This window comes from Rhincodon typus, chromosome 14, assembly GCF_021869965.1.
Source record: "Rhincodon typus isolate 14 chromosome 14, sRhiTyp1.1, whole genome shotgun sequence".
Classification (NCBI taxonomy): Eukaryota; Metazoa; Chordata; class Chondrichthyes; order Orectolobiformes; family Rhincodontidae; genus Rhincodon; species Rhincodon typus.
Window position 1 is genome coordinate 37,567,311 of NC_063345.1, and position 25,606 is coordinate 37,592,916.

General features: G+C 39.1%; 1 protein-coding gene across 2 annotated transcripts in view; it reads right to left on the reverse strand.

Annotated features, from left to right (window-relative positions):
• The window catches only part of LOC109935524 (UDP-N-acetylglucosamine--peptide N-acetylglucosaminyltransferase 110 kDa subunit), an 83,323-nt gene that overhangs the window by 21,140 nt on the left and 36,577 nt on the right, over positions 1–25,606 (reverse strand). For both annotated transcript variants that reach the window (XM_048605497.1, XM_020534164.2), the window contains exons 7-16: positions 25,167–25,362; positions 24,661–24,801; positions 23,751–23,851; positions 21,703–21,856; positions 21,385–21,486; positions 19,592–19,771; positions 15,244–15,402; positions 12,034–12,123; positions 6,995–7,120; positions 679–849 (exon numbers count right to left, since the gene is read on the reverse strand). In XM_048605497.1, the coding sequence (XP_048461454.1) occupies positions 679–849; positions 6,995–7,120; positions 12,034–12,123; positions 15,244–15,402; positions 19,592–19,771; positions 21,385–21,486; positions 21,703–21,856; positions 23,751–23,851; positions 24,661–24,801; positions 25,167–25,362 (1,420 nt within the window). The remainder of the gene's footprint in view (positions 1–678; positions 850–6,994; positions 7,121–12,033; positions 12,124–15,243; positions 15,403–19,591; positions 19,772–21,384; positions 21,487–21,702; positions 21,857–23,750; positions 23,852–24,660; positions 24,802–25,166; positions 25,363–25,606) is intronic.

The following is a 25,606-nucleotide window of genomic DNA, read 5'->3' on the forward strand; positions in this document are numbered from 1 at the left end:
TATGAGGTCCACCTGGTTGACCTTGTTACAATCGCAACAGTCTGAAGTGGCAAAGTCACCATGACAAGTGAAACACGAAGCAGAATTCCTACATTTCTTTCTTGTTTATTTCCATTCTAGTAAATATCCAGGATCTGCACAAGGAGGGGATTCCAGGAATAATTATGAAACCAGATTCATGGAACCTGCATTAAAGTATCTCAGACTGAAAGCTTCCCATTGATTAATCTATTATCCATTTGTGCGCCAATTTTGTATAGTGTCTTTCTTTATTTCCCTGTATTTTTAAATGCAGAGTAAAATGAGAAAAGAATGGCTTTAAAAATCAAAGATTGCTCCATATCTTTAAAAGTAACCTGATAGCACTTAAAAGGTACTGTTTTCACAACTAGTTGTTTGAGCAGTGATTAAAGCATGGTTGCAGACAATGGAAGCCAAACAGGTGTGTACAGTTGAAGCTCTGATTGGCAACAGACAGCTAATTGATAACTGTTCACCAGCACAGCAATTGTATGACCAGTTGTGTCCAAGGGATATAGTCCCCACTCAGTTCATGAAGCACTTTTACAGCTACAATGAGGAAAACACAGCAAGAGATCACATGTTCAATACTCAGCCATGATGTTCCAAGGACACCTTTTAACGGTCAGGCACAGAAAAGCAAATTTAACACATTACCTTTAAATGTGGGAACATGTTGGCATGATCTCCAATAAAGAAAGTATTGGGCATGTAGGCCAGCTTTTCAGAGTATTGCTCTGCCAGGTCAAGCGGTGAAGTTTCCTTGTCAGTTATAATATAATCCATGAATGGGGCTCCACTTGTTCCAGGATAACCTAACCACATTGCCTAGGGAAATAAAGCTGTACATGAGCTCAACAATAAGGATTCCACACAAAGACACAGATCAATACAATATGTTCAAAACTTCAGAGTACCAAGTAGTAAATGAAACACCGAGCAGCTACAATAAACTGCTGAGCCACAAAAACCATTATTCAACAGGTGCTAGACATAGCAATGCCTTCACCAAGATGATCAACATATTCATCAGAAGAGATGACAAAACAACTCCAATGCATTCCATCACCATGAACTTGTATTTATAGTGTTTTTAAACACATTAAAATGTTTCAGGGTTTAACAGGAAAGTAATTTGATAAGAGCCTTGCATAAAATATTAGGATTCATGCCAAACGATTTGGTCAAAGGGGTCACTTTCAATAAGCATCTTAAGAAAAAGAGCAAGAAGAGGGAGAGTTTAGGGTCGAAAGATTCAGAGTTCTAGGCCCAGCCAATGATGGAGCAATGAAAATATGAAGATGTGAGAGGAACAAAAACTAGAAGGAGTGAAGAGAACTTGCACAATTGTGGGTATAGATGCCATTACAGGTAGGTACCAGGAGATTTGGTGGGGGGGGGGGGGGGGCGGAATGGAAGACAAATGTAAGAACATTAAAACTATGCATCAAGAGACTAGAAGCCAATGAAGGTGAACAAGCAAAGAAGAAGTGACGAAAGGAACTTGGTGCAAGCTGGAATTGGGCAGCAGAATTTACGATATAAGATTTGGGAGAAATGAACATAGTGGAGGTGAGGTATTGGACAGGAGGGCATTTAAATAGTCATGTCCACAAAGTAACAAAGTTGTCAACCAAGGGGAAATAGAATCAAGCAACGTTATGAAGGAATCATCACGTGATAGCATGGATATGTGGCCAGAAATCCAATTCAGAGTCAAATACAGCACCATGACTGCGAGTAGTTTGATACTGCCTTAAACTGTTGCCAAGAGGAAGAACTGAACTACTGGTTTGGGAGCAATTTGTGATGGGATCAAAGATACATGAACATAATGAGTAGGAAAAGCTGTGGCTTTTGGCCCATTGAGGCCAGTCTATCGACAAATAAGATTGTGGAGGATAGGATTGTGGCCTCAACTCTGCTCTCAGCCTTTAATATATTCTATGAAGCTGCCTCTGCTGTTCTTCCCCAAAACAACACTCAATGAAGTAATCTTCAGTCGTAACAAGAGGTATCCAATTCTAAAACGGCCTCTTCCAGTTGTAGACTGCCTCATAAGAGCAGACAACCTTTTTAACATTTAACCAGTTAAGACCCCTCAAAATCTTATGTTTCACTAAAATCATCTCTCATTTTTCCAAACTCTCATGTGTACATGCCCAACCGGTTCAAATTTTCCTCATAGATCAACCCTTATCCCAGTAAACAATTTATCAAAGTGTTCCCTGAACTGCCATTATAAGTACATCACATTTTAAATAACAAGAGTACAAATACATGCAGTACCCACGGTATAATCTTACTAACACCTTGTACAGTTGAGGCAAGATGTGCCTACTTTAAAGCTTCATTTTGCTTGCAATAAAAGCCAACACTGCATTTAAGACCATAAGACATAAGAGCAGAAATTGGGCCATTCGGCCCATCAAGTCTGCTCTGCCATTCAATCATGGCTGATAAGTTCCTCAACCCCATTCTCCTGCTTTCTTCCCGTAACCCTTGATCCCCTTGATAATCAAGAACCGATCTATCTCAGTCTTAAGTGTACTCAATGACCTGGCCTCCACAGCCTTCTGTGGCAGTGAATTCCTTAGATTCACCACTCTCTGGCTGAAGAAGTTTCTCCTTATCTCCGTTCCCTTTACTCCAAGGCTGTGCCCTCGGGTCCTAGACTCTCCTACCAATGAAAGCATCTTCCCAACATCCACTCTGTCCAGGCCATTCAGTATTCTGTAAGGTTCAATCAGATCCCCCCTCATCCTTCTCAACTCCAATGAGTATAGTTACAGAGTCTTCATTCCTGGGACCATTCTCGTCAACCTCCTCTGAACCTGCTCCAGGGCCAGTACATCCTTCCTGAGATATGGGCCCCGAGACTGCACACAATACTCCAAACATGGCCTGACCAGAGCCTTATAAAGCCTCAGTAGTAAGCCTCCCTATTTACTAGCTTGTATCTCTAGGTTAAGTTTTCGGCATGAAAACCAGTCATGTCAGATTCCAACTCATTTTACTTCTGAAGAACAGTCATGTTGGACTCAAAACATTAATTGCTTTTCCCTTTACAAATGCTGGCAGACTTTATCGAGTCATACAGCACGGAAACAGACCCTTCGGTCCAACCAGTGCATGTCAACATAATCCCAAGATAAACCAGTCCCATCTGCCCGCGCTTGGCGATATCCCAAGTATTTCTTATTCATACTTATCCAAACGTCTTTTAAATGTTGTAACTGAAACTATTTCCACCACCTCCTCTGGAAGTTTAAAAAAAATTGTCCCTCATGTCTTTAAATTTTTCTCCTCTTACCTTAAAAATATGCCCCCATTTTTGAAATCCCCAGGCAAGGGAAAAGACACCTGTTATTTACCTTATCTACACCTCTCATGATCTTATAAGCTTCTATAAAGTCACCTCTCAACCTCGTATGCCCCACTGACAAAAGACCCAGCCTATCCAGTCTCTCCTTATAACTCAAACCCTCCATTCCCAGCAACATCCTGGTAAATCTCTTCTGAACTTTCTCCAACCTCATAATATCCTTCCTATAACAGGGAGGCCAGAACTGAACACAGTACTCTAGAAGAGGTCTCACCAATGTCGTGTACAATCTGAACACCAGTTTCTCCAGCATTTTCAAAGTTGTCCCAGATCACTATGTCCCATCTTTCTGCAGTCTCTCCATTTAGAAGACAATTCTGTTTTTCTATCCTCGCTGCCAAAGTGGACAAGCAAACTGCCAAATCTTTGCTAAGTCTCAATCTATATCCAATCATCCACAAACTGTTAGCATCATGCTTAAAATTTACTGTCACCTTGGTTGGCAATCAAATTTGGGCGCAATTCATGCTTGCCCCTTCATCCAAGTCATTTTAGTAGACTGCAAACAGCTGAAGCCCCAGCAGTAATCCCTGTGGAAATTCACGAGACAGTTGCCAACTTCAAAATGAACCATTTATCCAGAAGACAAGATCAGAAGTAGACAATCTGACCCAACATTTTACTCCACCAATGATACCATGGCTGATTTGATAATCCTCAACTCCACTTTCTTACCTTTACTTCCCATAACCTTCAATTCCCTAACTGATTAAAAAAATCTCAGCTTTGAAGAAATCTAATGATTAACTCTCTACAGTCTTCTGCAAAAACATTTCAGAGATTCACTATCCTACAAGAGCAGAAATTCCACTTCATCTGAGTAAACAGGCAATGCCTTACACTCAGATATACACTCCAGGTCTAGATTCTTCCAAAAGGGGAAACCACTTCTCCACATGTATTTGTCAAGCCCTATTAAAATTTCTGTTTCAATGAAGTCCTCAAGACTGGCCCTTCATACCGAGGATCAACTGAGTGGAACTTCTCTGGGCTGACTCCAATGCCAGTGCAGGAATTTTTTTTTTTTTTTTTTAAGAAACAGCTAGCACCTATGGGACCACAGATGGGCTAGGTGATTAAATATTCCCATTAATCAATTAATAGAAACATAATTTGGGTGTGCACATCATTGTTATACTTTACTTACAACATAAATCAGAATATAGTCACTTTGCCTTAAATAAAATTTACCGCAGACAGCTTTCAGTCCAAAACTAGAGGGCATAGGTTTAAGGTGAGAGGGAAAGATTTAAAAAGGGATCTAAGGGGCAACTTTTTCACAGAGAGGGCAGTGCATGTATGGAACAAGCTGCCCGAGGTCGTGGAGGAGGCTGGTACAACTACAAATTTAAAAAAGCATCTGAATGGGTATACGAATGAGAAGGGTTTAAGAGGGATATAAGCCAAATGCTGGCAAATGGGACTAGATTATTGGAGATCTGGTCAGCATGGACGAGATGGACCGATGGGTCTGTTTCCATGCTGTACATCTGACTCTGCTTGCTGCATCCGCAGTCATGCCCTTCTGTCCCAGATCATGGACAGAATTTGAATCACCAAGTCTGAAGGGTGTGACTCCTGCCTGGTGTAAATTAACATCACCCCCTGACGGATGCAATGCCTACAGCTCAGATTCCTGCTTTACGCCTTGATCCGAAACTTCTCAAGCTTCAAATATTTATATTCAGCAGCACCCACATTACAGTAGCAGCACATCCACCTGCCCTACCATCTCTTCCACATTTACATTAATAATTACCCTAGAATCTGGGGTCTTTAGACTTTGTAATTTTTTTTAAAACCATAAGAATCAATTTAACAAGCTATTGAGAGAAAAACTAATGATCTAAACAAACTGAACAGGAGAAAAACTGCGCACTTGTACAAACCAATCAGCTGCTTTCTGTATATTTGTATCATGCTGTGATTGAGACATCACTCTACTGCTGGTCTCACTGATCTTTTGAGACATGCCTTTTATCCCCTATAGCTCACATCAATTTGAAGACTAGTTCTTACAGTAAACTCGATTTAAAGCACCTTTTCGCCCCACCATGCACTGACTTCCCACTTTAAAAATAAACTTCCAGATGCTGTCACTTACCTTTTGTATCATTCAGGGAACGTCTTCATTCACACTGACTATACAGTTCAAAAATCCCTCATTTATGTCAAACTGATACGAGTCCTTTTTTAGCTTCACTTCCTGCTACAATAATCAACATCTCCTCTAGGCAAGGTATTTTAAGTGTTTGATTGATAGTTGCCACCATCAGGCAGCTACCTTACTAACTTGGCTATTTTAATTTACTTTAAGGCTATTAGTTCTAAGTCTGAATCAAATTGCTACTCTTAAGTTTGAACTTGGAAAGTACTGACGAGTTGAATTCCCTCCTTGAACCAAATTCCCATATACACGCTCTTTATCTTGTCCCACCGAGGTGAAGTTTCCACTCGCACAGACCATGCCCCTTACTATCCAACTGTGCTTCACATACATAAATCAACTCCGTCAGTGATTATAACATTCACAACATCATGAGTTTTTAATCTTGTGTTTACCATTTGCGTGGCACATTTCTGAAAGCCTTTTGGGATTCCAAACACAATATCCCTTTCATAAAATAATTTCATAAAATCTACCTGGTTCTATTCAGATTTTCTAAATGTCATGTTACTACTACTTTCATTAATCAATTCCAAACGACTCCATTGGAAGACAATGGCTGCAGAAGATGTGCAGGTTAGGTGGACTGGCTGTGCGAAATTGCCCATAGTGTCTCGGGTAGGAAGCTCTTCAGAGGGTGGGTGTGGACTCTTGGGCCAAGTGGCCCACTTCCACACTGTAGGGATTCTATGATTCTATGAAATAAATCAGTCAAATTAGAGACAGCAGAGGAGTTCAAATGTGGTGGTGAAGCTGCGATGAGCATTGTCAATGACCCTAATTTCTTTTTAAATGTTATGGCATATTAAATAGAGCAGAAATAGGGATGAAAAGAAGGAATATCAGAGATGAAGAAAGCAGTGTTAAAGTCCAGCAGAGATGAACAAACACAGCAGCTTTGGGAGAGGGGTCTAGGGCATAGGATTAGGTTAAAACAGAAGTTTAGAAGAATAGTAAGACAGTACTCTGGACCCAAAGAGTACAATTTGGAAACAAGGAAGCGAAGCAGCAGGAAAAGCTAAAGGAATGTGGAGATACAGCATATTTTGAAATCAAGCAGTGGGAAAGAAGCTGTTTGGATTAAAATCTGGGTGAAGAGTTTCAGATGAATAAATTTGTGCATCTTAAGATTTCAGGACACAACATTCAGGAGACAAGATTTGGCAGATTGCAGCTGAGGTAAGGAGGGAAAAAGAAATAATCAGCTTAAGTAGGGACAGAGAAAGTCAGTGATGATTCAGAGACTCAGCTCAAGAGATCAGTCAGGGCTAAAGTAAAGTACATCAGAGTAAATGATAGGGCAAGAAGAAAACATTCAAGGACAAAGTATTGCACTGACCAATATTCTGCAAAGTACAATGTAAACAAAGGAAAACAAACTTGTTACATCATGAACAGAAATGATTTTAATGGTTACTGACCTGTATAGGAGCTGGACGAAGAGCAAACAGTTCATTCCGTGCTCCTTTTGTGTATCCGTTCATATTAACAAGAATGTGAATTCCATCCTGATGAATACGATCAGCGGCTTTGCCGTTGCATGGGATCTGCACAAAAGATGCAACAAGGAAATGTATTATCTGCATCTTAGGGGATAATAGAACACAATCTTGGTGCAACAGAAAGTCAAACATTTAAGTTATACAAGTGGTAGTGACTCAATCCTATATTATTCAGGTAGAAGCTGCCTAACAATTTCTAAAAAATGTCTAACAAACAATTTCAAAAATCATCCAGTCAAGTTGAAGTTAAGAGGACAGGGAATGGCAACTCATCCAATTAACAAATCTGAACAGTTCAAACAATAAATTACGACCACCATATACTAAACATATCTTACGGGACATCCAGGTACAATTCAGAGGAATAGGAATCTGGCTAAATTTTAGTGAGGGAATTTGTATCAAAGGTATACTGCACTTTATTCTAATACAAGGAATTTCATCAACTCAATCCCTACAGCCCTTTGTAGTGTCTGATGCAGCCTGACTATAATAGGGCTTGCGACTAAACATACATGATATATCTACGGACAGCCCTCATGCTCTGAACAATATTTATCCTTCACAACCATGACAGGAGGCAGTGGATGAATGGTAACATCACTGGACTTGCAATCCAGAACCCCAGGCTCATGTTCTGGGGATATGGATTCAAATCCCACCATGTAGTGAAATTTGAATTCAAAAAAATCTGGAATAAAAGAGCTGACCTCATAGCGATCACTGTTGATTGGCCCATTAAAATAAAATCCAGTTTACTAATGTCATTTAGGGCAGGAAATCTGCCATTACCTGGTCTGGCCTACATGTGACTCCAGACCCACAGCAACATAGTTGACTCTCAACTTGCCTCTGAAATGGCTGAGCAAGTCAGTCATTCACTTCAAAGGCAAGTAGGGATGGGCAATAAATGCTGGCATTGCCAGCAATGCCTACATCATGTGAATGAATAAAAAAAACAAAATATGGAGCCTAAAAAGTTCTAAGGACATATCGAGCATCCACGAACGTCATGATGTTATAGAAAAACTATAGCTGCACATGATCTTCTATTCCTGTGGATAACACTAGGAGTAGAGGAGAACAAATACTATTTAAACTCAAATTTTTATCTCCTAAATGTTAGAGAAATAAAGATTAAGATTCCTTTGAGAACATGCACATAAATGTGTCTCACTACTGTTGCTCCGAGCAATAACTGCAACTCCAATAATTTGAGTTTCTCTCAGAATGCAATCTAGCTTTTTGTTTACTGTCTCGAAATTTTCCTTGATAAAATTATTTTATTCAGCATCGACTTTCTCAGCAGTTATCTCCAAGCCAAACCTTTCTATAACTATTTTGTCTCCATTGTCTCTAACTGGAAATTTTCCTTGCTGATACCATTTTGAATAGCAAGGAGGAATCTACCTGATAGAAGCCTTCAATTTTATCTCAAGCAGTTTAAAAAGGTCAGTAGACAAAATTCTGAACATCTACTGCTTCAAACCGCAGAGTGAGCTTACAATACTTTAAATTACTGGAACAACCTTGACCACAGCTGAATAAAAGCTAAATCTAATCTGAACTAAAGGTATGTAGCTGATTATTTTTACATTTAGGTAGTACATTCTCTCGACTTCTAGAATGTTAATAATTATTCTTTAGGATGATAGGTTTTCTTTCCCATAATACCCAAATTACTCAAATAGTCTCTGAATGGCCACAAAGTAAGAAATGACTGATCAGAATTTAATCTGGATAATTAACTGAACCTTAACACTTCAGCATGAACAGTGGACTATCATTAGCTAAGATTTTGTTGAGATCAACAAAGCAAGGGAACTTGCCACCAGCCCAAGCAGGCCACAAATAGTGTGCGATCTGTGGAGGCATGGTACCAAATTAAAAAGAATATTTTGGTATACCACAGCACTGAGATTAGCAACCAGATCAGAAAGCATTTACACATGGAAGTTTAGACATTTTTTTAAAACGTAAGTAGATAAATAAACATGATCGATTGAATTAGGAGACAAACAGAACGCAAAGATAAAACTTTAAATAAAGAAAAAGTCCACTTAATTAAAATGAGTAATTTGACAATCCATCAGAATTTAAAATTTGCTTTTATTTATTCTTATCCTTTAAAAAAAAAAGCACTGGTGTGTTTCTTTAGATTAAGTTCAATTTAAAATCACATTTATAATTATTTGGGGTTGGAGAAAGGTATACATATGCATCCAAGAAAGGAAGGGAAAAGGAAAAGAGACATTAAAAATCAAATAAACAACAATCAGTTCATGTTATGTACGTAAAGGAATGTTGTCACTGTTCTTTCAACTGGTTGAACACAGAAGTTCCTTGCAAAGGAGCACAGATGCTCCAGATGAAGGTGAGGGAGCTGTAAGCTGGGAACTAGCTCACATTGCAAGTGAAACATTTCTTTTCAGAAATCAGACTTTAGAGATATTATGAACAGAGATAGACATTTTGTTGAACTTATATATGCTTACTGTTTGGATGTTACAAACACACTGGCAAACAAAAGTCAAAAGTTTAATTAAGTGTGATTGAAACAAAAGTAGCAGATTCAATCATGGAGCTGGACCTTTAGATGGTGACATTTACTATCAAAGCAGTTTGGATGTTTCTTCATCAGATACCATTGGGTCTTAGTTGATAACTACGAAATCGTTTGTACCAGGTCAAACCATAACGGATTCTGGTGCTCTCATGTGTTCAGCCTGGCTGAAGTAGAATACTAGTTCTTTCAATGTTGGCTTGGCTGGAAGGTCATTCAATACTATGAGTTCGCTACTGACCCAGTAATTGCTAGACATTGAGAGATGGTCAACTTGGTCATTGCATTCATTAGCAACCATTTTAAAATGCAGGAGGCATTTCTACGGATTGGAAGGTTGCCAATGTAACCCCAATATTCTACAAAGGATACAGCAAAAACAAGGAACATGGGAACAGGGGTAGGCCTTTCAGCCCCATAAGCCTGTTCCTCCACTTAACGAGATCATAGCTGATCTGTGGCCTACTCCACTTACCTGCCTTCAGCATATCCCTTAATACCTTTGCTTAACAAAAATTTTATCAGTCTCAGGCTTAAACTAATAATTAATCTAACAACAACTGCCATTTGTGGAAGAGTGTTCCTAAACCTCTACCACCCTTTGCATGTAGAGTGCTTCCTAGCATCTAGCCTGATAAATCAGGGAAAAGATTGAGAGACCACGTAGAAAACAGTGACAGAACCAGAGGCAATATGGATTTACCATAAAGGAAATCATACCTGACAAATCGACTGGATTTTTTCAAGGACACAACTTTGAGAGTTGATAATGGGAAGCCAGTGAATGTGATTTACTAGGACTCAAAAGGTTTTCAATAAAAAAAAAGTCCCATACAAAATGTTAGCATGTAAAATTAAAGCATGTGATTGGGAATTGTGTACTGACATCGATCAAAAATGGTTGGCCGACAAGAAACTCCAAGAAAATAACACGCTTTTTCAAGTGGCAGGCAGTGACTAGTGGGTTACTGCTGGTATAGTGAATACCTGGGGTCCAAGTACTGATATTAATTCAGAAGTCACGTAACTTCACCTGACAAAGCAGCAGCGTTCCAAAAGCTTGTGATTTCAAATAAACCTGTTGGACTATAACCTATTGTCATGTGACTTCTGACTCTGTCCACCCCAGGCCAACACTGGAACCACCACATCATGACTACATATTAATGATTTAGATGAGGGAACTAAAATGTAAAATCTCTAAGTTTGCAGACGAAACTAAGCTGGGTGGGAAGATGAATTGAGGGTGATTGATGTTTCAACGTAAATTTGCACAAGTTGAATGAGCTGACAAATGCATTCCAGGTGAAGTAAAATGTGCACATGTGAAGTCATCCACGAGACCTGGGTTTCCTAGTACACCCATCTTTGACAATAACCATGCAGGTGCAGCAGCTGCTAAAAAAGACAAATCGTATGTTGGCCTACACAGTGACAGGATTCAAGCATGGAGCAAGAGATGTCTTGCTGAACAGTACAGTGCCTTGTTGAGACCAGACCTGAAGTATTATCACAATTTTTGTCTTTCTCTGATGGAGGATATTTTAGCAATGGAAGGGGGTGAAAACAAAGATTTACCAGATTGATTCCCTGGATGGTAGGAATGACATTTGAACAGAGACTGGATCGATTGATCAGGACTTTATTCACTGGAAGTTAGAACAATGAGGGAGGATTTCATTAAAAATTTATATAAGCACAACAGGTCTAGACAGCATAAATTCAGGAAGGATGCTCCTGATAACCAGGAAGTCCAGAACCAGGAGTCACAGTTTAAGGACAGGGGTATGCCATTTAGGACTGAGATGGGGAGAAATCTCTTTACCCAGAGTGGTGAGCCTGTGGAATTCTTTGCCACAGAAAGCAGTTGAGGCCAAAACATTGAAACCTTTCAAGGAGATAAATATAGTTGGAGTTAAAGTGATCAAAGGGTATGGGAGAAAGTGGGAGGATTTGGAGTTGGATCACCAGTCATGATAATATTGAATGGCGGATTAAGCGCAAAAGGACCAAACAGCCTACTCTTGTTCCTATTTCCTATGGGCGAGAGTTCTTTCAAACTATTTACATCTGTCAGAACAGAAGTGAGAGAAAGTAGGAAAACAAGTTGCTGATCGCCAAGTATTTCTTCTGGTGCCTGTTCAGCCCAGATCAATGACATTCATCAGGGAAGAGTAACAAGGACACTGTTTCAGGAAACAATCACACCCACTAAATTAATCACTTCAAATTTAGTCTGAACTCATCCGTCCTTGCGCTCAAAGATAAACACTGGATTACAATCACAAATCAAAATCTATACAAGAAGCAAAACTAAGATAAGATTAATTGGTGTTTAAAATTCCTGATCAATGTTTTCTTAAGTACTTGAACTCTACATTCCACTAGTTCTTACCTGGGATAGGTCCACAAAATGATTCGCTTCAGCGACCACTTTCACTCGAAAATTAGTGCCATCATCAGAGCTCAATGCATAACAAAAAACCTATCAAGAGAAACAGAAAAATGAATTTACAGATACTGAAATTCCACAGAGTTGAAAATGTATGTCGTATTTAGTACCAATTCCACTCAAGTGTCAAAAGATCCAACTAATTTTGGTGCAGATCTGATGAGATCCTAAAACTGCATACTCAGGAAGTTATTTAGACACATCAGGGTAGAAATTGGAACAAACAAAAACAGAATGCTGGATTCTTTCAGCAGGTCTGGCAGAGTTCTGAAAAACAGTTGCTGGACTCCAAATATTAACTTCTCACCACAGGTGCTGCCAGATCTGCTGAGTTTCTCCAGCAATTTGATTTTTTCTTTGTTTGTTTCAGGTCTCCAGGATCTGCAATTTTTGTTTCTATTTTAGGGCAGAAATGGGTATGCTTCCACTTGTCAGCTAAAATTGGCACAATATGGGAGGCTCAAGAAATCATAGGGAGTTTTTAAAGTTTCTTCTGTGAAGCCTAGGAGGAGTGCTCCTACTAGTTCTGCAGAATGACTGAAACAATCCCAGCCAGCATCCTGTTCTCATTCAGGTTCTTCCACTGTATCTTGGGATTTACCCAAAAATTTAATCCCCAACAGGCCATCAGCTGCTGACCACTTAATAAACTTAATGGACCCTGGGTCTCAGTCTGGCGGACCCATTATCATTGTTTTCATAGTGTCTTTAAAAGGTCACATTTCATTCCTTCTGTCTACTAAATGCTTGTAAACAGAACATGTGGGCTTTCCAATCATATCCACCAGAGGAAAAACAAAATTGCTGTGCTAATTTACTAATTTACCTACATTCTGTATAGGCACAGTTTAAGACTGGAATGATGGGATAGAAAGCCACATATCCAAATTTGCTGATTACACAAAGTACTGTAATCAGCACAGATGGAACAGTAAAGTTACAAATAACTTTAGCCCATTCCCTTAATTTAACCAAAAAAAAGTGTCAAATAAAATTTTTATACCAATTCATTGAGGTGAATGAGAAGTAATGTACTCTGGACTCAAAAAAAGGATTAAAACAGGATACTCCATAAATGATGAAAAGCTAGAAAGGCAGGGTTTAGAGGAGTACGTTGGTCATTAAAATCAGCTAACAGTTACTGAAAATGGTCAAAAAGATAAATTGCATGTTCACTCCTTATCTTGGAGGCATGGTTGTCATGTTACATTTGTGCAAAACCACGGTTAGGCCAAATCTGGAAGACTAAACAGTTCTAGGCACCATACCTTAAGAATGCTATATGATCTTAGCCGGCACTCTCAGCTTAACAGAATCATATCTACAATGAATATTAACTTATATAGAGTCCAAGGAGAAATCATACAAACTAAGGAGTGTATTCTCCAGAATTTGAATCTCCCCTAACAATGGCTACCAGTCTAATTAAAGACCACGTTATCTCAACATTATAGCTGGACGCTCACTGAAAGTAGAGAATTTCTACATAGGAAGATGTCTAAATTCGTAACCCTCTTCTGCAAACTGTGGTTGACAACTGTTCATTTTCATGTCAGGCAAAAGTGTGTTTATGGGAAAAAGTCAGGTAAATCCAGTCACTTTCATGTTTTTAAAAAAAAAGACAGAATGACAGAGCAAGCCCAAGGAACTAAAATGGTATATTCCTGTTCTTACATTCCAGAAGACTAATTTACATAGCACAGGCAGTGCCTTCTGACATTTATCATTTCAAGAAAAGTCCATCTTCTGCTGTTTATTTTTCACAAAATTAATGGGGAACAGAAACGTTCAGAAGATTTAAAAAAAAAAAACAGGCTGTCCTTCTCTCATACTTTTATTCAACAAGAATGCTTCAGGCAACTGGTGTCTCATGCAGCATAGGTGGCACACGAAAACATCACACACCCCAAAATCATAAAAGGACAGTACAGCACATAAAATTTTCCCTTCATTCACTAAATTTTAAAACCTCCCCTCATAATCGTGAATTGTATTACTATACTTTTACATTGTATTTTGCAAACATGTCCAAACAAGTCTTGATATTAAGCTATCTTGACAAACACAGCCATAGTAGACGGTAAAGAAGGTTTTCCAAATTTATAAAGGAATCTTGATCAAATGGGTCAACAGGCTGAAAGATGGCAGACGAAGTTTAATCTGGATAAGTGTGAGGTACTGCATTTTGGTAAAACAAACAAGGGTTGGGCTTATACAATTAATGGTGGGGCCTTGGGTAGGTGTTGTAGAACAGAGGGATCTACGGATGCAGATACATAATTCTTTGAAGTTTGCATTACATATAGACAGGGTGGTTAAAAAGGCATTTGGCATGCCTGCCTTCAATGCTCAGTCCTTTGGAGTATAGGAGTTCCGAAGTCATGCTGAGGTTGTACAGGACATTAGTGAGGCCTCTTCTGGAATACTGTGTCCAATTCTGGTCACCCAGTTATAGGAAGGATATTAAACTGGAGAGGATTCAGATAAGATTTACCAGGATGCTGTCAAGTATGGAAAGTTTGAGTTATAAGGAAAGGCTGGATAGGCGAGAGGCTTTTTTCCACTGGAGCATAGGAGGTTGAGAGGAGACCTGATAGAAGTTTATAAAATAAGAAGTATTGATAAGAGTTAATGGTAGTTGTCTTTTCCCTAGGATGGGGGATTTCAAGACTAGGGGGCACATTTTTAAGGAGAGAGGAAAGATTTTAAAAAAAAAAGGCAAATTTTTTTTTTGAAAACAGAGGGTGGCTCATGTGTGGAGTGAACTTTGAGAAAGTGGATACAGGTACAATTACAACATTTAAAAGACATTTGGATAGATACATGAATAGGAAAGATTTGGAGGGATACGGGCCAGAAGCAGGTAGGTGGACTAGTTTAGTTTGGAATTACGGCTGGCTTGGACTGAAGGGTCTGTTTCCGTGCTCTATGACTCTATTTGCTCCTCTGATGTAGGATTAATTAAATAATACTGTGCACATGACCCTGTTGCACTTGAAAATTCAATCCCATACAAATTTGATCAACTATTCATGGCTGAACAGTTTCACAATTCATAAGACAAAAAAGTCTGGTCACTCAGAGACTGCACAGTACCTATGTGAAAAGGTTCTAACTCCAGAACTTGAGAAAATCTTTACTACCTGGACATACCTCAAATTTTTCTGAGTTGTGCATCCCAGGGATTGATTGCATCAGATGAGAGGTGGGATGGTTCCCAAAATCTGAACTCACAAAACCAATTTTCAGACGTCCATTACTAGCTTTCAAGTCTTTTGGATGTTCATATGGTGGCTTGTGAAGCACATTAATCTGCAAATTAAAACCATGGCAGTTAGCAGAAAGTTAACTTGTTGCAGTGGGTGCAGGGGTGGATGGTGAACATAATTAGCATCTCTCAAATGTTACCAGAGGCATAATTGTAAACGCAACTCTTCCCAAAGGTCTGTCAATTACTGTTAATTTATCTACATAGGCCCATGCAAATTAGCAGCAGCCAGAGGCCATTTGACCCCTCAAGGTTGCTCCACTATTCAACAGAATTACAGGTAATCTATTTCCAATAAATTTTCACGCTCATGCTGAGACGATCTATATATCTCTGTGTTAAAAAATATTCAAAGACTTTGCTTTTACTGCCATTTGAAGGGGAGTTCCAAAGACTCCCCAACCGAGAGAAAAACCTCATGTCTTCAAACCATTTCTGGTTTTCAACAGCAACTCCTAGTGCTAGGTTCTCTCAAAAACATTCTTTCCGTATGCGACATTTCAAGACCCCACAGGAACTTCAATGTTTCAATCAATCATCTCATTCATCTAAACTCCAGTGGATACAAAACAAAAGTTGCCATACTGCTACCAGACCATAAGGCTGATTGTTGACTACAGACAGGTGACTGATGGTGGTTTAACCAGAGGGTAACCACACCTCAAGCAAGGGGAGAGGTTGAGAAGGATGGTGCTTCAGTTGGGAATTGAACCCATGCTGTTGGCATCACACTGCATCGCAAACCAGACATCCAGTCAGTAGACTCTAGCCTAGCTAGCCATCAGTCCCTGTAGACAGCTTTTCATTCTAACCAACTAATCAAAAAAAACCCAAATCTGATTTCACAAAATGATCAATGTGATGATAAATAAACCATTTACAAGTTTTAATTTAAAAAAGGATCTGTAATGAATACATGACTTCAACCTTCACAAACTGTTTATTTGATTTTGTCTAATCAGGTATTTACAACATAAATAGAAAGGCAAATGGAATGTTGGCACCTGTTATTAGCAGGCTGCAGTCCAAGAGTAAGGAACTCTTGTGCAATAGAACAGGGTATTTTCAAGATCATATCTACAGTAAGATACATGCCATTTTAGTCACTATACTCAAATGGTGTACTTGTCCTGGGAGGGGGTACAATGAAGGATGTCATACTAAACTTAAAATCTGAAGTATTGTGTCCAGTTCTGGCCGCCTCATTACAGGAAAGATGTGCAAGTGTTGGAAAGGGTGCAGAGGAGATTCACCAGGATGTTGCCTGGAACGGAGGGAAGGTCTTACGAGGAAAGGTTGAGAGAGATAAGGCTTTTCTCTTTAGAACAACGAAGGATGAGAGGTGACTTGATACAGGTGTACAAAATGGTCAGAGGTATAGATAGAGTGGACAGCCAGAGACTTTTTCCTAGTGTGGAGGTAGCTATTATGAGGGGGCATAGTTTTAAAGTGAGTAGAGGTAGATATAGGGGAGACGTCAGAGGTAGATTCTTTACTCAGAGTGTGGTCGGGGCGTGGAATGCATTGCAGGAGAGGGTAGTGGAGTCAGCCTCATTAGGGGCATTTAAGCAGCTATTAGATAGGCATATGGATGATAGTATAAGGTAGCGGTGGAGGTTAGATAGACCTTAGGTTTAGGGTAAAAGTTCAGCACAATATCGTGGGCTGAAGGGCCTGTACTGTGTTGTGCTGTTCTATGTTCTAAAATGCAAACCTTTTCTCCACAAATGCTGTCAGGCCTGCTGAGTTTTTCCACCAATGTGTGTTTTGATTTCAGAACTCTGGCATGCACAGTATTTTGCTTTTGTTCCCTAAACTGATTTTGTGATGTCGACCAATGAGGAGACCAGGTAGAAAGGGATCATAATGTGATGTGTAAAAGAACGAGAGATAATGTTATGGAGGCAAGAAGTTTCTCAGCAGACTCAAATTGGATTCTGAGAAACTGCTTCTCTTGGCTGGATAGTAAAGACAGCTATGGGATAAGGTGGAAGGCATTCCAGACTGAGAATTTATTTCAGCCAAAAGCTAGGAATCTTCGATTTGTACACTCAAAATATTGGAGCAGAGGCTCACTTGTTTGGTGCTTTCAAGGCTGAGATCAATAGATTTTTGAATTTTCAGGGAATTGAGGGATAAATGGAGTGGAGATTAAGGATCAGCCATGACCTTATTAAAATGACTGAACAGACTCAAGGGGTTGGGTGGCCTACTTCTGTTCCCATTTTTAAAGTTGTGTTTACTCTTTTGTAGAAAAACAGAGTTAAAAAGTTTATGAAAATAATAAACCAATCCAGTCTCACATGAAAAGCACCACTGTTGACACTGAAAATATATACCTACACCATTCAGAACTTAATTCAAAATCTTCACATTGTTGTCAAAACTACATCTTTCTGCCTAGTTCTAAGAGTTTAGCTTTCTTAGAAAGCTTCCACTTCAACAATAAATGAACTGGAGTGAACTCAGCACAGCAAAGTTATGTTGGTTCAAGCTCTCTGGCCAATTTTAACTCAAGATGTAGGAGCAGCAGCAAGCCAAACAGCTCATTGAATCTGCTCCATCATTCAATGAAATTGTGGCTGATCTGATAACCCTCAACTCCACTTTCCAACCCTTTCTCCGTAATCAATTCCCTTATCAGTTAAAAATCTGTCTATATCAGCCTTGATTATTCTCAACAGCCCTCTGTGGCAAAGAATTCCACAGATTACTACACTGAGGAAATTCCTCAATGGGGTCTTAAGTATGTGACTTCTTATTCAGAGATTATGCTGCCTTGTGTGTTAGACTCTCCCACAGGAGAGAGCAACCTTTCCTCATCTACTTTGTGGAGTCCACTAAGAAGCCTGTACATTTCAGCAAGGTCACCTTTCTTCTGAATTCCACGTAAAGGCACAATCTACTCAACTTCTCCTCATAAGGCAGTCCGTCCATACCACAGATCAATGCAGTCAACCTACGTTGGACCAACAATAATGCCAATTTATATTTCCTTAGACTCAGGCCCAAAACTGTTGCAGCTATGGTCTGACTAACGCCTTGTCTAGTTTTGCCATGACTTCCCTATTTTTACATTTCATTCCTTTTGAACTAAGGGCCAACATTCCATTTCCCATTCTTATTACCTGCTGAACTTGGATGTTCGCATTTTGTGATTCATGTAAGAGGACTCTCAAATCCATTGGTGCTGTAGATTTCTGCAATCTTTCTGTATTTAAAATAATATTCAGTTCTTCTCTCCTTCCTGGCAAAGTGCGTAACATCACATTTTTTCCACATTATATTCCATCTACTAAGTTTTTAACCCACACACAAACTCTTTTGGTGTCATCCTCATCACTTGCCGTCCCACCTATTTTTGTCATTCGCAAACTTGGCTATTGTACATTCATTCTTTTCAGCCAAGTCATTAACATATGTTGTTAATAACTGTGGCCTCAGCAATGATCCCTGTAGCACTCCGCTAGTTACAATATGTTATCCTGAAATTGCTTCCCTTCGCCCAATTCTTCCATTAGTTGGCTAGTCCTCTCTCTAAACTAATATACTATTTCCAACACCATGGGCTCTTATCTTAAATAGTCTAAGATGTTCTAAAGCCTTCTGAAAATCCAGATATAATACATATGTTGCTTCCCCTATCCCGTTTGTTAATTTAAAAGCATTCTAATAAATTGATCAGGTCCGAATTCCTCTTCGAGAAATCATGCCAACTTTGCTTGATCATATTGCATATTTCTAAATGCTTGGTATTATATCCTTTATAATGCATTCCAACACATTCCAATAACAGATGTTAAGATAACTGGCCTTTACTTAAAAAGGGAAGGAGGAAAAAATTGTAAGTAAGGGAATTACATTGGCAGTTTTCCCATCCTCCATGACCTTCCCAGAATACAAGGATTCTTACAAGATTACTGAGTGTATTTAAGATCGAGAGCAAATATTTTATCCTATCAGTTGAATTTTGAGCTACAAAAATCACCATCTAATTTAGTGATCAGAACGGCTTTAAGCATAGCTGTTTATTTAAAAAAGTACACAAAATTATATAGTAGAGAGTGTATTAAGTAGGAGTTAACTCATCTGTCCCAGTTCTTAGCATGGCCTCCCACTGGAAGGACAGGCAAAGATCAAATAAATTGCGTTTCTGGACAAATAAGAAACATCTACAACGTATGGAGACAGAAAATGAGTTGTAACATACAATAGTATATAATTTTACTCTACCTTGTCAAGACACAGATTTCCATGACGTTCCGCAATGGCTTTGCGAAAGGTATGGGACAGTGGATACAGCATACTGTGATGTGGATGCACAGATGGCAGCCGATTTTTCTCCAGTTGGTCAGCTACTATACTGACCAATTTTTTCATTCGCTCATCATAATCTGTCCAGTCACATACAATCTAGAGGCAAAATATGCTGAATTTAAACCAAATTTGTTCACATACAACTCTACTTTTAAGTTTCACTACATTCTATAATTTCACTTAGTAATTCTGAGAACGAATCCATACAAAGAAGTTTATTCTCACCACTTTTGCAATAAAGCCATCTCGAGTAATTTAGCAGTTACTGATATGTTCCTTTGCCTTATTATCAGGAATAAAGTTTTATCCTGCACAAAATTATAACTGCAAGGCCATTTTACGTATGTGCCAAAGTAATAATGAAATTTACGTAACTTGTCAAAGTTCTTAACTGTGTCAATTCAAAAGGGGATGGGCGAGACGTGGGAAGAAAACCAGGTTTATTTTCAACTCTGCATCAAAATCAGCTAGGATTGTTGTTATAAGAGCTCCCTTCACTGAATTTACCATTTTGATGTGGTAGGGGCAGGCAAAACCCAACAGCTTGTGCAATAACGTCTTTTCCACAATTGCTAGTCCTTTGCTCAGTGGCACAACATCTCAAATCTATTTGCTGGCTTATTTTTTCAAAATTTAAACTAATTGGGATTATAGTTGACACAATTCTTTTACAAATACTTAATAAAAGCTCTTAATCTAATGAAGAGATACAAAACGTCACGTGGGGGTTTTGGAAACAAACTGCCACTCTTTTGGGGCTGAGCAGAGAAAAATGCTGACTCGGGTTCAACAACGATAACACCTTAAAAACACTGAGATGGAGGGCAAGGGGCAAGACAGGGCAAATGCATAAATCTACAAGAGATGCGGAAATTATTGTAAGCTTAAAGGGACAAATAGGATTAGACAGAGTATGTTTAGTATTAAAGATTATTGTAACTGCTTTCCTAACAGAAGTGGAACTGTTTTGCCTCGGTGCCAGCTGCCTTCATAGTGATTTGGCTGCTTCTGTATAATGGGACACCTGGGCAAATACATTCCTAACATTCTGGTCAGAGTTGTCTAACTTGTTTTAAAGTAGGAACTAGATAACAGGGGTCAAATGGAAAATAATATCATAGAATCCCTACAGTGTGGAAACAGGCCATTCAGCCCAACAAGTCCACACCGACCCTCAGAACATCTCACCCAGACCCATCCCCAATAACCCCCTAATCTACACATCTCTGAACGCTACGGGCAATTTTCCATGACCGATCCACCTAGCCTGCACATCTTTGGACTGTGGGCAGAAACCGGAGCCACTGGAGGAAACCCACGCAGACATGGGGAGAATGTGCAAACTCCACACAGACAGTCGCCCGAGGACGGAATTGAACCCGGGTCCCTGGTACTGTGAGGCAGCAGTGCTAGCCCTGAGCCACCGTGCCGGCCCTATTAGCCCAAATGGTCTGCCTCTGTGCTGTAAATGCTGTTATTTTGCACAGTATGAGATAACTGAGCATACCATTCAGCCTTACAAGTTATAATTAGGAACGTTAAGTTAATTCCAAGGGCAAACATAACTGAAAGACATGCTGTTCACTGTTAGCAATGTTTATACCATTCACTTGTGTGAATTTCTAAATATCCTTAAAATCAGTGGGTGAAAGACCAAAAGGTGTGTTTCACTGGAATAAGTGCACCCAATTCATGAGGTATCTTGTTACCTGCAAACAGTGTGCCAGATTACAGTAAGCATCTGGGAAGTCAGGCTTTAGCTTCAGGGCAGTTCTGTAGGAAGCAATGGCTTCTGGAATATTTCCAGAATCCTACAGAGAGAGAAATAAGACATGTTTTAATGGTAGGAGAACATTACAACTTCCACCTTCAAATAATCAAACCAGTCTTAGGAAACTATGTCTACTTAAATACTTGTCATGACCTGCACACTTAAAAATCCACATGATTTGCTTCTAAATGGTACAAATTATTTCCTAATGTGCACATTAGATCACTATAAATTACCAAACATTGTGAAGTCTTACCTTATGGATCGATGCTAAGTTGCTGTGAGCATCAGCAAAAGCAGGATTGATCTGAATTGCTCTTGTATAGCACTGCAAGGCACCCTGCACATCTTGCATTTCTTTGAGTGTGTTTCCCATGTTTGAGTAGGCATCGGCAAAGGTTGGACTAATTCTGTCAAAATAAAAGTAATATCTGTAAATCAATAAAATGTCAACAGTCATCATCCTACAAGTCAGCCCAAAGCAACTATGGAAAAGGACACAGGGAAACCCGAAATAAAACAAAATTAAAGAAAGACAAAACTATAACTTCCGTGACATGTACTCCACACTTCCAACATAAACTTGAAATGTGTCAAATACTTGACTTCCTGGCAAAGCTGCTTCTACAAAGAAAAAAAAAGACGATGGCGTAATGGTATTAATCACTAGCCTGTTGATCCCAGGTCCTGCCAAGGACTGGGTTCGAATTGCGCCACGGCAGATGGTGGAATTTAAATTCAATAAAAATCTAGGAGTTAACAGCCTGATGAGGATCATGAAACTTGCTAGCTCAGTGATGCCCTTTAAGGAAGGAAACTGCCATCCTTACCTGGACTCCAGGCACAAAGCAACACAGTTGACATTTAACTTCCCTCCGGGCAATAAATGCTGGCCTAGCCAGCACCACCCCCGTTTCATGAACGAGTAAAGGAAAGCATCTTGGTCATATTGGTGAATAAACCAGCACAACAGTGCTAGCATTCGTACTGCTGGAAGTTGGAGATGAAATACATATTTTTCTGAAAAAAAGCTTTTTTTTAAAACCAAATTCATTTCCATAGTTAATTCCTGGCCTATAGATATTCCACATTACCCAAAGCAAAACAGTGAGAAACCAAAATTCAGAGACGAAAAATTCTTCACTGAATAATAAATTGCAGTCACCAGATTTATATTCAAGTTGCTGGCACACACCGGAGTAAAATTCTCTTAAAAATAGGGAAGGCACTATTGTTTTTAGGTCCCCACTCTAAACTCCAGTCGCTAATAGTTTGATCACAACTTTGATGCATTTGATTCAGAAATGAACTTTCAAATGCTATTGATGCCATCACAAGGATTCCAGCTCCCCACCTCCCCCCCCACCCCCATTTCCCTAACATCACCTCAATTGGCCTCTGTCTCAGTTCATTTGCTGATGAAACCATTATGCAGTCCCTGTTCTCTCTATACTGGATCGGTCCAGCAAACTCTTCACTGGTCTCCCACACTCTCTACTTCCTAATCTTAAAAGGTCACTCAAACTACTGCTGCCCATGTCTAACTTGCAGCAATTTCCATCCCTATCACCTTTGAGTTTACTACCTATAATGACTGGCTGTGAAAATGTTCAAACGTTAAAATTCTCACGTGTTTTCAAATCCTTCCATGGTCTTGTCCCTCCTTCAGTCGTCTTTTCCAGCTCCACTAAATATTTTTATTCTCTTCTCTAGAGCATTCCCATTATAACTGCACTACCTTGATGGACATTCCATCAATTGCCAAGTCCCCAGGTTCTAGAATTCTTTCCTCAGACTTGTTCACCTGCAGTTCAATGGTCATTGAACTTCAAAGCTTTTGGTCATCTAATCTAATAAGTCATGTTATTGCTTGTTGTCATAATTCACTTAATTATGCTCCTGCAAGATATCCTGAAACATTTCATCATGCTAAAAAGATGCTAAATAAAAGCTATTATTTTCAGATTCAATCCTAAAAACAGACATCCTAATGATTTACACACTCAAACAGTTAAGACAACTATTGCCTGCTCAGCTAATTTATTTTACAGAGAACTGTCATGTGTATCACTGCATTGCTTTGCACCTCTATCCTTTTTCTTAAATTACCAGATACTACACATTTTGGATAAATGCTCTGCAATGCATTGTAACTCTCTGCAACACAAGATTACACCATTTATAAAAATGAAGAATCATGACAAACCACAAAAGTCAAATTCTCAATTTCTACCATATCACTTGAACAGGAACAGGAGAAATGTTGAATACATTGCTACGTATAGCATGCAAGTTGGCAGTTACCGAATAGCCTCCTTATAATGCATTAATGCGTCCTGCAATTTTCCCTGCTGCTGCAACACACTGGCCAAGTTTGAATGGGCAGCTGCAAATTCTGGAAACACCTACAACACCAAAAAAAGCCTCATGATTATTTCATTCTAATACTGGTCAACATTCTATGAATTACAAACACATGCAATTAGCAAGTGTCTAACTTCCATTCCAGTTTATAATCCATAAAGGAAAAATGTGAGATCCCTTGAGAGATTCCATGGAAAAAACATTTTCCTCAACCGATCAATAGATGGCATGTGGTTGGTCACATCAGACAAGGAAAATTCCAGGAGTGTAATCCAGTTTCTGTGGATTTCGATTCTCAAGCAGAACGCTACATGTATCGCCAAAATTGGTCCCACTTCTCCAATGCAAAGCAAGTTATTCCAGCTCAGAAGGGCTCATAAATGGATTTTAAATGATGGCTGTCAAGTTCAGTTATGATATCACTAACTGTCGAATGCCCATTCACACACAGACTTCACAGATGAAACATTTCCTACACTGATATACCATAAAAGTGGCTCATCTCCATCATTACAAAATTACAGTCATTATCTAAACCTTTAGGTTAGGTGAGCACAGCCTTTGATTAGATTTCTTTAAACCTGTATCATGCTAGCAACTTTTTGAGCAGTACTACACCATGTTCCCAGCTACCAATTTTTTTTTTTTTTAAAAAGGCAGTCAATTTTCCTTTCATTTACATGAAGTAATCAAAATTCTGAAGTTACTGGTAGTAATCGCTTACAACGTTAGGGTTTCCAAATTTCATGGCAAGTGAGTTAAAACTGAGTGGGAAAAGCAAAATCAGAAATATAGTTGTTAATCAGTTACACATCCAGCAATTACCAAGGTTCTTCCCCCACCATCTCACCTCAAGAGCTTTCCGATACAGTCGTACAGCCTCTTCAATGTTCCCTTGCTCCCTTTTGATATTAGCTAAGTTGTTGAGAGAGTCGGCATGCGTGGGACAGAGTCGTAGTGCCGTATTGTAGCATTCCTCTGCTTCAGCAACCTATCAGGGAAAGGATGCACAAATCAGCAACTAACTTTTACTAACACAAGACAACCCTTTCCACCATATGAAATAGAAAATGGTTTATGGACTGAAACAATTATTTCCCAATGCTTCTCTATGTTGTCATTCATCCCTCAGCCGTCATAAAATTTACTTTTCTAAACAAATATAACATGCCCCTTTTCTCACTCTTTATTCTATTGTTTCTCCCCAGCCTCATTCATATCTTTCTATACCCAAGTGACAGGAGTCATTCTTGTCCAAAAAGGATGCTGTCCACTTCTTAAATGACAAATTCAGAATTGTTGAATTTGTTTGCATACAATACACAGCCCGCAACATTATCAGTTTCAAGTTCTTACATTTCCTTTCTCCTTCAGTGCATTAGCCAGGTTGCAGTAGGCATCTGGAAAGTGAGGCTGCAGTTCAATGGCTCTTCTGTATGTGTCTATAGCCAGATCAATCAATCCTTGTTCATAATAAACACAAGCCAGGTTTCCATGAACAACTGCATGATTAGGACTTAGACTTAATGCTCGCAGATATGCTGCCACAGCCCTTGGGAAATACAAACACATGACATAAGCAATAGAAAGAATATAAAAAGAGACAATATGGTTTATAATGAAAATGTTCTAATAACATTGACCACAGGGGTGTGGAGGGCACATACAGTTTCTCTGATAACAATCACATTCTATAAAAATAATGAACAATGAATCATGTATTAAAAACTTAACCTTTTGTATATCTGACCCATTCAATACCAAGATCTTACTTACCTCCATTTTACTGTTTTCTC